General features: G+C 50.9%; 2 protein-coding genes across 6 annotated transcripts in view; one reads left to right on the top strand and one right to left on the bottom strand.

Moving 5' to 3' along the window:
• LOC135174397 (zinc finger protein 271-like) overlaps positions 1-13,751 on the top strand; it is a 217,439-nt gene that overhangs the window by 11,483 nt on the left and 192,205 nt on the right. Inside the window, exons 4-6 of one of the 5 annotated variants that reach the window (XM_064141676.1) lie at positions 634-771; positions 1,568-1,620; positions 8,521-9,437. In XM_064141676.1, coding sequence (XP_063997746.1) covers positions 8,551-9,437 — 887 coding nt within the window. In that variant the 5' untranslated portion in view covers positions 634-771; positions 1,568-1,620; positions 8,521-8,550. Of the gene's footprint in view, positions 1-633; positions 772-1,258; positions 1,362-1,567; positions 1,621-3,255; positions 3,474-8,210; positions 8,435-8,520; positions 9,438-13,751 lie in introns of those variants that run through there. The other 4 variants (XR_010301867.1, XR_010301866.1, XR_010301870.1 and 1 more) reach the window with 4 other exon arrangements.
• The window catches only part of LOC135174396 (zinc finger protein 850-like), a 393,382-nt gene that overhangs the window by 289,839 nt on the left and 89,792 nt on the right, over positions 1-13,751 (bottom strand). The window contains 1 exon segment of the mRNA XM_064141675.1: positions 3,533-3,540. Coding sequence (XP_063997745.1) covers positions 3,533-3,540 — 8 coding nt within the window.

Below are 13,751 nucleotides of genomic sequence, written 5' to 3'. Positions count from 1 at the left end.
GGGCTGCTCCCCAGCCTGGCACTGCCCAGCCTGGATTGGTGCTTGGCATTGCCTGGTCCGAGCTGCAGGATCCTGCACTTGGTCTTGTTGAACCTCCTGAGGTTGGCTTGAGCCCACCTCTGCAGCCTGTCCAGGTGCCTCTGGCTGGAACCCTGCCGTTCAACCTGTCTGCTGCACCACACAGCTTGGTGTGGTCAGCCCACTTGCTGAGGCTGCACTCAGTGCCTCTGCCCATGGCACCCAGAGAGATGTTGAAGAGAATCTGTCAGCATTTGAGGAGATGAAAGCAGTGAATTGTCCTGCACCTCTGCATGTCAGGGTTCAGGCAGATTTGAGCAGTCTGAAACAAGGAGAGCAGGAAGGGTAAGGTTAGGTTGTTCTGGTAAGGGAGCACAGCTGCAGGAGAAAAGAACCTTGAGTTGTCTGTAGCTGAGCTGCGTGAGGGGGATTGAGGGGGGCCGATGGGTGAGCTGTGCCTCTAGGCCTGTGGACAGCCCATGTTGTGCTGTGTGACCTGTCAGAATTGTGCACCTTGTATTAGCCACTGTATAAGCATCACTCTTAGCTTCCATAAGGGGCATCGACCTCTCCACCACGTTGGTGGGAGGTGATGTCAGAGTGGTTTCCCTGCAGGGACTCTGAGAGAGGAGCACACCTGGCACCTGGTGACCCCCGACGTGATTTCTCGGGACGAGGAAGAGTCTGGCAGCGGATGGCAGGAGGAAGCAGGGCTCTGGCCTGCTGGTGAAGGGAGCCAGGCCTACATTAGAGGTAGGGTAGTGGATCCAGAAATCATTAGGGGTGAGAAATGGGAAAGAGCTGCTGTGAAAACGTTAATGCAGCCTGTGTGAAGAAGGGAGATACCCCTGAAGGAGGGGGATTTAGTGCAGTTCCTGCTGTGGAGCCAAAGGAGGAGATATCTAAGAGACTTAAGGCAGCTGTTCAACAGTGGAGGTCTGGCAAAAGCAGGAGAAGCTTTATGGGGGTGGTAAGCATCGGGAGCAGGCTGTAAATCTGATGCTGGAGGAGGATCGGTGAGGAAGAAACAGTGGTGCAAAGCTTCTCTGAAGCTCTCTGTGAGAGATGTCCTTTGGGGCAGTCAGACTTTACAAAGCTATTTTTGCTGTGCCAAACCAACGATCGTTCAGCACCTGAGAAGCCAGGGCTCCAGAGGGGGCTGTAAATGTGCCCTTAAGGAGCAGACAGGGGAAAGAACTGCAAAGGCAGCAGCTAACAGCTGGAATTTCACCCTAATCAGAGGCTTGTGTTGGTAGCTGCTGCTGAGCCGAATGCCATAGGAGTGCTGAGTGCTTCACTACCATCTCCTGAGGTGCCTGCGGCTCAATTCCACCTGCGTAGAGAGCTCACTTTTCGGCTGCAGAGATGGAGGGTTTGGGGCACAGAGGGGTGAGGTCGCAGGCCGAGGGAGGGGCCAGTTTGTCAGTGGAATCCATGGAAGCTGTGGGAGCTGTATCCTCCACAGGATTCACCTGCACACCTCCCTGCCTGCTGGAGCAGCAGGGCCCACTCCCCCCCCACACTTTCTTCTTTTTCTTCTTTCTGGCAGTGTATCTTCTGTGGAGAAGCAGTGCTTCGTTCTTAAAGGGACAGAGTGCATTTGTGAGAGCCTTTTGCAGACTAAAATCCTGATGATGTTTTTAGCTTCTGATTGTAATAGATTTTAGAGCCTACTGGATAAGATCGTAAGTAGCTGTTAACTGTAATGGATTATCAGTAAGTTTTGGAGTCATTTTAGCAGGGTGATGGTGATAAGGCTTAGGTAGTTAAAATATGGCATGTTAAGTAATTGGTAGTTGCACTAATGGAGTATTATGGTAAGAGTTGTTTTGGTGTGTAAGTTAATGATTCTCTCTTTGTGATGGTTGATTTAAGGTTTTTTCTTTTTCCTGGGCACCAGGGTGTTTTCAGAGAGCTCTGTGGAATGTATCAGCCTCTTGGATTTCTTTGTTTTGTTGTTTTTTTCTCAGTACTGATTCAGTGTTTTTAATTTTTAGTTTATCAATTTCTAGCATTGATGTGGTTAAGACTAAGAGTTTGTGGTAGGGATATCATGGGGTATTTTTTCCTGTTTTTTTTCTGTATCTCAAGATAACACTGTAGGATAGGGACAATGTAAAAACAAAACAAAAAGAGGGAGAGAGAAAGAGAGACAGAGGAAACCTTGAAAATTCTCTGGTTGCATCCCACAGAGAAATTCACCCTAGAGAAGGCCAAAGAGATTTGTTAGCCTAGGGCATGAATGTGTTTGCATCCTTATATCTGTTCATGCATTTGCTTGTGTGTGCTCACAGGTCTTTTGATTGGCTACCAGCTTGTTATGTGCTGCCTGCTTTGGCAGTGAGCAGAAGTCTTGCTCAGATGGCTGTGGCAGGAAATTGAAATGTGTACTGAGATGTGGTTGTGTGCTCAGGCTTTGGTCACGCTTTGAGTTAGGTATTTTGTTGGCCCTCTGTTATAAGGGCCAGAGCCACTCATTGTCAGAGATGGGGAGCAGCTGTTTCTGTTAGCAATGTTTAAGGTGCTGTGTTTGTTACCTTTCTGTGCAGGGCCCTGCACAAGAGGAGAAGCACTGCCTTCATTTTAAAAGGGGAAGAGGAATTGTGGGAATGAGGTCTACATGGATGGAGTCTGAACAAGCAGTGCTGTGATGCCCATGGGTCCACTTGTCAGCTGTGGATATTGTTACTCTGTAGGCACTGCAGTTACAAGGGTAGAGGAGTGTAAATAGATTTGAACAGAATCTGCACTGGCAGTGCCCAGTTTGTCAAGACAGCATAGAAAATTGGACACTAGAGTGTTGAGTTGGCCTCTCTTCTAGGCCGTGTGGGAGAGGGAGAGACACCAGTCTTACACCAATGTAATTAGGCCTTGTCCCCCCCAAAAGGGCACAGGATCAGGGCCCAGCTGAGAAATGTATGTGCAGGAAATCATAGAATCAGTCAGGGTTGGAAGGGTCCACAAGGACCATCCAGTGCTAACCCCCCTGCCATGGTCAGAGACACCCCACCATAGCTCTGTCTATCCACAGCCTCATCCATCCTGGCCTTAAGCCCCTCCAGGGATGGGGCCTCAACCCCCTCCCTGAGCAACCCATTCCAGGCTCCCACCACTCTCATGCTGCCAAACTTCCTCCTCACCTCCAGTCTGACTCTCCCCACCTCCAGCTCCATCCCATGCTGTGATTGAGAGATGTGGAGAGCAGCTTGATGCAAGTTCTGTTTTTTGATCTTTCAGCACCTTAACATACAAGCTGAAAGATTGTGCCACATCCTAATTGGTCGTTAAGACAGACCTCAGTACATACCTCATGGAGACAGACCTCGTACGTTAGCAGCTGGATAAGCCAAGGTTAACGAAACCACAGGCTCATGTTCCGCATAGCTCTGTCTGCTGCAACATTCCTTAAGGTCATCTCGACCCTCTGTTAACTCAGGACTTTTCCCCTTCATACCTTCTGCACCTGTGGCTTATGGTCTGGTACGTCAGCACTAAAAGTCCTACCATTCCCAACGTTTCCCCCTTTGTGTTGTACAAAAAGTATCCTTGCAGAGCCTTCTGTCACCTTCTGCATACACTGCAACAAGCATGTTGAAAAGGGGTTCTCCGGGGATGCAGTAGCTGAGCAGAGAGCTCTGTCCTGTTCCATTAGCAAGGGTGATCCAAACATGAGTTTTGTGCAAAGAAAAGGGGAAGGGCAGAAGAAAGGTTTATTTTTTTTACAAGTACAGAGGATGCATAATACAAAATTCCCTTCTGGGAGTGACATTTTGCCAGGGACTCCACTTGCAGTGTGAAGGCTCAGTCCTCAGTGTTCGACAGGCCCTCTCGATGTGGCCGTGCGCTCTTCGCCGCAAGCCACCGGCTCCTTTTTCTGTGGAGACACAAGCATCCCCTTTGCCCCACGTTATTGATGGGTGCAGGCCTACAGTTCTCCCAGCTTCTAAGTCAGGAACCATAACAGGAGGCTTCTCCGTTTTCTCAGCGGAGTCGTTGGCATTGCAGTGCCTGATGATCAGGGGAGTATTGTCCATGAGGGACCAGTTTAAAGAAGTAAAAGTGTGCAAGGCCTTTTGTAGTCTTTCTTCTGGGGTGGCTGCCCCCATTCTCCCTTTCTGCTGTCACAAGAGATGTTTAAGTGTTGGATGGGCACGTTCAATCATCGATTGCCCTGTGGGGGAATGAGGGATGCCTGTAACATGAGTAGTCCCCCAGGTGGATAAAAATGTTTGAGCCTTTTCAGGTGCAATACACAAAGCAGCTTTAACAACAGTGCACATGACAAGGGCCACAGCTTTCTCCATGATCTCTGGGTACTGTGCTGCCACAAGGAGATCATCCAAGTAATGATGTAGCAAATCTTCAGGTATTTCCTTTGGTACTATGCTGAGAGCCCTAGCCACATAGCACTGACAAATCCTAGGGCTGTTTTTCATCCCTTGAGGCAGTACAACCCACTGCTATCTTTGCCACGGGGCTTGCATGTTCATACTTGGAACCGAGAAAGCAAATTTAGGAGCAGCATCTGGATGCAGTGGAATGTTGAGAAAACTATCCTTAAGGTCAATAATAGTCAAATGCCAATGTCTCAGGATCATAGGTGGGGAGGGGAGGGCAGGTTGTGAAGCCCCCATAGGTTCCATCACATTGTTAATTTTCCTGAGCTCATGGAGCAAGTGCCACTTGCCTGATTGTTTTTTAATAACAAAGAGAGGGGAATTCTACGGGCTCATGGAAGGAACAATATGACCCTTGTTAGCTTCTTCTCTGCCAGCCTGCCAAGGCCACTTTTAAGAGCTACTGCCTTTAGAATAGGAAACAAAAGCTATGCCCTGTACCTTACTTCTGGACTTTCTGTTAAGCTCAGTGCATTTGTGAAATGCTGTGGGGCTGCAAATACCCAAGAACCATGAGGACTGTTTACTGCTCCTGGCAGTTCTGATAAAGGTCTTCCCAGGAATGCCTCAAGATGCAGTTCCACAGTGCCACTTTCTATGCCATATTGACAAATTGGACACTGCCAGTGCAAATCCTGATCAAATCTATTCACACTTCCCCACCCTTTGTAACTGCAGTGCCTACAGTGCAACAATATCCACGGCTGACAAGTGGAGCTGTGGGTGTCACAGCACTGCTTGTTCAGACTCCATCCATACAGACCTCGTTCCCACAATTGCTGTTTTTGTTTTAAGCTGAAGGCAGCATTTCTCATCTTTTGCAGGGCCCTTTGCAAACAGGTAACACCCACAGTGCTTTAAACACTGCTAGCAAAACAGTTGTTCCCCATCTTTGCCAGTGAGTGGGTTTGGCCCTAATAACAGAGGTCGAACGAAATACCCAACTCAAAGCGTGACCAAAACCTGTACACCAACCATATCTTATGTACATTTCTGTGCACAGCCATCTGAGCAAGGCTGCTGCTCACTGCCAAAAAACTTGTGTGTGATGATTTGGGCTCACTGCCCCTCCACACTTTGGAAACCACCCAGACTGGAGTCAGCTGGCTCTGGAAATTGAATGAAGCTTATTATTGACAGCTTAGCAGAATGTACAAGCAGATATTTGCAGTCTGTACAGGTATATACAGAAATAGACAAGGTAAAAGGTAATACAGAAACACAACAGCCCTCCCAGAAACCTGAGTCCCCAGGAGGGGCTCCCAACCACCCCTTCACCTTCCCCCTACCCCTCTAAACCTTGCTTCAGTCCCAAGGAAGAAGAGAGGTTCAGCCAGGGGGTTAGGAAGCAATGTGGATTAGTCAGAGAAAGGGAGGGTGAGGTTAGAGAGATGCAGCTCAGAGCTCCCCAGCAGGAGTAGTGTCTTATCTATGTTTTGATTCCTGTTCTTATCCATCTCAGCAAGCCTATGAGGGAAGTAGGCATCACCATTGTTCTCTTTTCACAGCCTGTAATCTAATTTCTTCTCACCAAAACACTCTAGCTTCAAACTAGCACATTCTGAACATCAGAAGCTGATATCCATCAAACAATCCCAAGCCCATTCATTCTCTAGGCCAACAAATCCATTGGCCTCCTCTAGGGTGAATTTCTCTGTGATGTAATCAACGAATTGTTGAATTTTCCCTCTCTCTCTTTCTCTAATTTTTTTACATGAACCTTATCCTGTAATGCTACCTTGATAGAAGAAAAAAACACAAAGAAAAAATATCCTCTGCTACCCCTATATCCTATACTATCCCTGTTATAAACTCTTGGCCTTAACTATATTGTTTATCAACTTAAAAAATATATCAACTAAAGGAAACGAAACCTTTAAATTATTACTGAGGAAAAGCAAAGAAAACCAAGAAAATCTCAGATCCTGGAGCTGCTGGAAAATACTCTGATACCCAGAACAAGAAAAGAACCTTAAATCACAGCTCATGCACTGACAAAACAACTCTTGCTGTATTATTCCGTTATATTAACTATTGAACATGTTCAGCTCTCAGGTGCTTAGCATACTCTCTTTTAATTACTGACTCTATTTTAATTAAGTGTCATGGAGGGGGATTCTGCCACTTAACACCAGTTGTGGTGAAGGGGAGAAATTAATTAATGTGAGAGCATATTTATAAAAAAACATATATTTATTCCAATATTTCCACTCTCACCACCCTCAACCACTGAACTGTAATATTAATATTTGTTCTACACTGTTGTGAAGACATTATGGGAATATATATATCAAAGTTTAACTATTGTAACAACTAGCATACATTCAAACTATTAACAGAGAGTTTTCCCCAGGGCTTAATGCCCCTTGGGGTCATATACTACTTGCCCAGCAAGGGTGAGCTAAAAGCTGTTTTTCTGCTCTATGGCAGAGGCAATAGAAATTAAAGAAATTGCAGAGGCATTCAAGTGTTTTCTCACAATTCTGATTAATCAATAATCCCCCTCCGGGGCTACATCACAGCCCGTGCCTAGTGTCCAATTCATCAGGGTCTCTGCCTGTGGACTTTGAGGCTGGAATCCTCTGACTTCAGGGGAAATTACAGTCTCTGCCCTTATGCTGCTGGCTCCTTCTGGATGCTCTGTCCAGGGAATTCATAGGCAGGACCTCCATGTGCAGAGGCAGGATTCCATGCAGTCTGAGCACAGGTCTAATGCTGGCTATTGAGACTGATCGAAGGCAGACAAGTGGGTCTGCTCCTGGCAGCTTGTGGCAGTGGCGCACACCAGGCAGTCCTAGAAAGGCAGGCATAAAGGTGCAAGGAAGTATGCAGGCAGGAGGCAAGCAAGCAATGTGGCAGAGCCACAAGTAATGTGGGGCAGACTGCACGTGAGCCTGTGCACCCCTATTATTAAATGTGGGCCAAGAGTTAATGGTCTCATTGGCCACTTGAATGACCAATCAGATTGGCTGTCAGCCCAACCTTACCGTATTAGGCAAACCCCACAGGCCTGGAGTCCAAATATGGGAATCACGTGGGTCCAGCACTAGGCACTCATGAGCTGAGTGTGTGGGGACTTACACAATCAGGTGTCCTGGGCAACTGACTTTATGGCCCGAGTCTGTTGTGATCCTATTTGCTCGATTACCCCTGACATGGGCAGAGACACATGTCCAGGCAGAGCAGGCATAAATAAGCCTGCTTTCGGGCCTACAGGCCCTCCACAACACTGTCTGCTGGTGTTTGTGTGCTGGGCCAGGAGCTGAGTCTGCACTTGTTCAGCAGCCCTACCTGGCTGCTGTGCCCATGGTGCTGGTCTTGGGAGCTGGTTGCTCCAAGCCCCATCTCTGCTGCATGGTCCTGGGCAGTGCTGAGCCATGCCTTGCAGGTCAGTCCTCTCTTCTGGGGCCTTTGGTTGTGTCTGGCAGGGACTGTGTCCTCTCTGCCGCAGCCCTGTCCCTCTGTGCTGAGAAAGAGCAGAGTTTGCAGAGCTGCCCCTGGGAAGGGCCCATCAGGTAAAGAAGCCAGAGTGGGGGCCAACAGCAGGACTCCAGGCTGTTGTTGATCCATGTGGTACATCCCAACCCCCTGCAGAGCCTCCTACCCCCCACATTTCACTGCCATTGGGGCTGTGAGGGACATCCTCTGCTGTAGGAGTCTGGGGGCCCCCCAGTCAGGTTGGAGTCAGTTGTTTGGGAGGAGGTTGTGTTTGGGTCTGGGATGTGCAGTGTGGGCGGGAGAGGGTTGGAGGTTGTTTGGTCTTCCTGGGTGAGCATTGCTGCCTCTTGTCTGCAGCAGGAGGGATCAAAGAGCAGGGCCTGGAGCAGAAACCTGCCTGCCGACAGCCCAGGGCTGGCAAACAAGGGGCTGGGATCACTTTGTAAGGACCAGAGCGTCTCTGCTCCCCCAGCACCAGCACCTAGGATCTCAGCACAGGCATTGGAGATCTGCCCCCTCTGTGTGGAAAGAAGTGAGGGTTTGAGGGCCACTCTGCATTCTTTGCCTCAGCTGAATGTTGGTTGTTGGGAGGTGTTAGAAGCTGTATTGTCCCAGGCAGGATGTCAAGGTTTGAGGTGCTGAGGTCAGGTGCTTCCATTTTCCCTAGGTAAGAGCAGTGACCTCGTGCTCCACTAACATGGCCTCAGAGAAGGACCTAGACAAGAGCTGGGAGGAGAATCAGTGCCCAGAGAGTAAGATGGAGCAGACCAAGTGCAGCCTGAAGAATGAGGAGAAAGATCTCAAGACAGAGAATGACGATGAGGGGAATGATGACTGTGATGATGTTGAGTATGAGGATGATGTTCAGGGTGAAGATGACCATGATGAGGAGGAGGAATATGAAGAAGAGATTGAGTTGCTCTCAGCCCCCTCTATGCCAGTCAAGCAGCTGCCTCAGTGTCCTGAGTGTGGGCAGAGCTTCAAAGGGCACTACAGGTTGATTGAACACCGCCGAAGCCACACGGGCGAGAAGCCCTTCAGCTGTGCTGACTGTGAGAAGAGATTCATGAGGCGCTCAGACCTCATTGTCCACCGCCGAACCCACACGGGCGAGAAGCCCTTCAGCTGTGCTGACTGTGACATGAGATTCACACAGCGCTCTACCCTCATTAGACACCGCCGAATCCACACGGGCGAGAAACCCTTCAGCTGTGCTGACTGTGACATGAGATTCACACAGCTCTCAAACCTCATTGTCCACCGCCGTACCCACACGGGCGAGAGGCCCTTCAGCTGTTCTGATTGTGACATGAGATTCACAGAGCGCTCCAGTCTCATTAGACACCGCCGAATCCACACGGGCGAGAAGCCCTTCAGCTGTGCTGACTGCAGCAAGAGTTTCACTCACAAGTCTGCCCTCACCCAGCACGGCAGTGTGCACACCACTGAGAAGTCCTTCAGCTGTGGGGACTGTGGAAAGACCTTCAAACGCAGCTCCACTCTCACCATCCACCGCCGCATGCACACCAGAGAGCACCTGTACCCCTGTGCAGAGTGCAGCAAGAGCTTCACCACGAGCTCAAAGTTGATCCAGCACAGACTCATCCACAGCGGTGAGAAACCCTACAGCTGCAGGGACTGTGGCAAGACCTTCACCTGGAGCTATGACCTCACCCAGCACCGTCGTGTCCACAGCAGTGAGAAGCCCTTCAGCTGCTCTGACTGCGTGTGATGGTTTAGGCTCTTACCTGCCCCCCCCCACTTTGTATTTTCCCCAGCTAACCCAGAAGGGACTCCAGGAATATAAATGAAGCTATTTGTTTTACAGCAGCAAATATACAAGCAGCTATTCACAATATATACAGTTATATACAGAAATATACAAAGGGTAAACAATACAGAAGCACAACTCCCCTCCCAGAAACCTGAGTCCCCAGGAGGGGCTCTCAAACCACCCCAACACCTCCCCTTGCCCTCTCAACCTTACCCCAGTTCTCAGAAAGCAGAGAGGTGCAGCCAAGAGGTTAGGGAGCAAGGTAAGTGGCAGCAAGGTTAATGAGATGCAGCTTCGTCAAAGCCCAGAAGCAAAGTGAGAGACAAAATGGAGAATGCTATCAAACGTTTTCTTCTTCTTCCCAGAACTCTCAGCGTGACTGTGAGAGAAGCTGACATCACCATTGTTTTCATTTTCACAGCCCATTATCTAGTTCTTTTACCAAAACATTCCAGCTTGCTTCAAACTAGCACACTGCGGCAAGAGCTTCACCTGTAGCTCTGCCCTGACCCAGCACCGTCGTGTCCACAGTGGTGAGAAGCCTTCACCTGCTCTGACTGTGGCAAGAGCTTCACCCGCAGACACACTCTCACTTCCCACCACTGTACCCACACTGGCGACCAAGCCATGCTGCAGGGCAAGCACAAATAGTCCCAGCCCGGGTCTGTGGGGGTTATTGCACCCTCACCCTGAGAAGGCCTTTCCAGCAGATTGAACCAAAATCTCCTCTTTTCCAGATGCATTTCTCAGAGGCTGGGGGCTCCAGCAGGAACCAACACCTCCTGCCCTGTTGAGCACCAATCAGTGCTGCTGAGAATCATGGCAGTGCTGAGTCAGCACAGCCAGAGCTGCTGTTGGAGCTGGGCTGAGCTGTGCAGGGATTTGTCTGGTTCTTTCCCCCTATGCTTTGTGTGTCCCTGGGGTAAAGCCCCTCCTGCCCCGTGCCCAGGTGTGTCAATAAAAGCCCACAGTGACCCAAATCCTGTCTTTTGGCTTTTATTTTGGTGCTTGCTGCCCACAGTGCCCAAATGTTGGGGGCATTTGTTCCCTAGGGTCTGGAGGCCTGTTCCCAGATTGGGGAGGTCAAAGAGAGGTTCTTGGAGGAGTCTTAAGAGTCTCTTGCTGAGAGTAGTCTCAGGGACATCTCAGAGGGTTTTTTTTAGGGGTGCCAGGGGATGTTAGGTGTTGGGGGTTGGGGGGGGGTGTCTGGAGGATTCTAGGCTTGACTTTGGGGATCTTTGTAGAGTGTAGGGCACATCTCAGGGATGTCTTTGGAACCCCCTGGAAAGCTTCTCTCAGATTTGTGGTAAGTGGCTCTGGTGCTTTCCAGCAGGCCTGGGGCTTCCCAAGGCCTTCTCCCTAGCTCAGCAGTGTTCCTGCTGGATGCCTGCTGATCTGTGGCTGCTCTGAGGCTTTCCAGCAGCCAGAGGTGTGCAGAGGTTTCTTGGAGTGTTCAGGAGCTTTGAGGAGCCTGGGGAGTGCCAAGAGTGCCAAGAACCTTCTCTCCTGAGGCAGCAGGTTGAGCTAAAGAGTAGTTAATCTTTGAGCCTGCTGCAGCAGGATGAGAGCAATGAGTGCAGGGCACAGGTAGGGCAGTAGAATTGCTGTTGAAAGGCATCATGGCCACTGGTGACCCAATGGGAATCCTATAGGGAGGTTTGGGTCTGCCTGATAGAAGCCCTGGGGGAGCTGAAATTGCAGAGGGCCACTGCTGGTGCAGTGGAAGTCCTGTGGGAAGTCTGAAGCCTCCTGGAATGCAGCAGGGCCAGCGGTGGCTACTGGAAGGCTTTCTGGAAGGCTCTGCCCTGCTGGCAGGCACTGAGGCAGCTGGCAGGCTGCTGAGTGTCTTGTGCTGGTGGCCAGGTTGTGCAGGATGATGTCCCTGTCCCTTGGAGGTGGCTTTTGCTGTCAGCCATGGGTGTTGACCTCTTGGCCACTGCTGCTGCTGTTTGGGCACTGGCAGAGCCTGGTCCAGTCTGGCTCATGCCTGGCCTAGCAGCAGAGCTGTGTGGGGATAGGTCCCTCTGGGGTGGCCATGGGGTGAGGAAAGGGGCTTGGAAGGGTGTGGTTCTTTGGGTGCCTGGGCACTTCTTTCTCAGTTGCCCAGGTGCAATGGAAAGGAAGGAAGAATGTCTGGGCCTGTTGGAATCCATCATGGCCCTCGGTGAGCTAATGGAAGTGCTGTGGGGAGCTTCAGGCCTGCTGTCAGGAGTCAGATCCACTGCTGAGCTTGTGGCAGCCTGAAGGAAGCCCTGGGCACAGTGGAAGTCTTGTGAGGAAATGTTGGGTTGCTGAAAGGTCCTGAGAGGCCTCTGTGGTGCATGAGGAAGAGTTTGGGGCTTGTAGAATTGCCAGCAGAGGGCTCTAGTCTGGTAGACTCCATCTGGAGCAGTGCTGGGCTAGAGGAAAGCTCTGGAGAAGTTCTGGTCCAGCTGGGATGCTGCAGGGCAGTTGGTGGGCAGGTGGAAGTCAGGTTGGCAGCCCCTGGCTGGCTGGAACCCTGCAGTGTCACTTGGGGGCTCCTGGAAAGGCCAAGAGATGTCCTGGAGCCACTGGAATGCAGCAGGGGAAGTGGTGAGCCAAGGGAACTGCCTAAGGAGTGCCTGGGCCTGCTGGCAGGCATCCATTGGCCTTTGCACAGCCTCCAGCTGAGCCTGCTGGGGATTCCCTTGGGCTTTCCACCAGCCCAGCCCTGGCCCTGCTGCCTCCCAGAAGAGTTCCCACAGGCTTTCCTGTCCCCACCAGTGCCCTGCTGCCAGCCACTGTGCCCACTGCTTACACTGCAAGCCTGCTGCTTGGTGCCCACAAGTTTCCCTTGCAGTCCGATACAGGCTCCTGCAAAACCATTTCAAGACCCCTTCAGACCCCTTCAGGCCCTTACAGACCCCTCTTGGCCCACAGACCCTGTGTCTTCCCCCAGCCTTCAGATACTTGTAAACAGTTATCCAATGCCATCTCAGTCTTCTCCTCTCCAGACTCTCAGCCCCAGGTCCCTCAGCCTCTCTTCAGTAGCCCTACAGTCCCCTCATCGTCCTCCTAGCCCTCTGCTGGACCCTCTCCAGCAGATCTCTGTCCCTCTGCAACTGGGGAGTGCAAAACTGAACACAGTATTCAAGATGATGTCTCCCCAGGGCAGAGTAGAGGAGGAGGAGAACCTCCCTTGAGCTGCTGGACACACTCTGCCATTGGCCTTCTTGGCCCCCAGGGCACATTGCTGTGCCATGAATGTTCTCTACCAGCACCCCCAGGTCCCTCTCCTTGGGGCTGCTCTCCAGCAGATCACCTCCCAGCCTGGACTGCTGCAGTTTATTATCCCTCCCCAGATGCAGGACTCTGCCCTTGTCCTTGTTGAACTTCACCTGGTTCCTCTGTGCCCAGCTCTCAGTCTGCCCAGGTCTCTCTGGATGGCAGCACAGCCTGCAGCTGTCTCAGCCAAGCCTCCCAGCTTGGTGTCAGCAGCAAACTTGCTGAGCAGCCTCTGTCTGTCTGTGCCCTATCAGGCTAGCCAAGTCTGACCTCTTCTTGGTAAATCCATGCTGGCTGCTCCTGATAAGCTTCTTCTCTCCCGAGTGCCTTGAGATGCCCTCCAGCAGGAGCTGCTCCATTGTTTCTCCAGGGCTGGAGGTGAGGCTGCCTGGTCTGTAGTTCCCTGGAACCTCTTTCTGGCCCTTTTTGAAGCCTGCAGTGCCATTGCCTCTGCTCCAGCCCTCAGGCTCCTCTCCTGTCTGCTACGAGTTGGCAAAGATGATGGAGAGTGGTGGAGCAGCAACCGCAGGCAGTTGTCTCAGCACCCTTGGGTGCATCTCTGTCATGGAGGGTAGCAGAAGTCCTTAGCAGGCCTCCCTGTTGTGAAAGTTGCAGTGTCTCACATTAATGCCAAGAGCCTCACAAAACCAAAACAGTCCTTCAGCCCCATGAGAGAGTCTCTCCCTAGTCGAGATAAAAGGTAAACAATGGCCACTGTTTTGGCTAGGGGGAACGGCAGTTCTCATGCCCGCTCCACACCTGGTGTGGGCTGAGCTTTGGGTGGCCTTAGAAACTGTTTTGGTAAAAGTTCTCCAATTGTATGGATTGATTATAACTTTGTGCCAATATGTAAGAACAAGGTAAAGTAGCCTGGGCTG

This window comes from Pogoniulus pusillus, unplaced genomic scaffold, assembly GCF_015220805.1.
Source record: "Pogoniulus pusillus isolate bPogPus1 unplaced genomic scaffold, bPogPus1.pri scaffold_63_arrow_ctg1, whole genome shotgun sequence".
NCBI lineage: Eukaryota > Metazoa > Chordata > Aves > Piciformes > Lybiidae > Pogoniulus > Pogoniulus pusillus.
The sequence above is the reverse complement of the archived record's forward strand: the minus strand, read 5'-3'. Positions and strand labels throughout refer to the sequence as shown.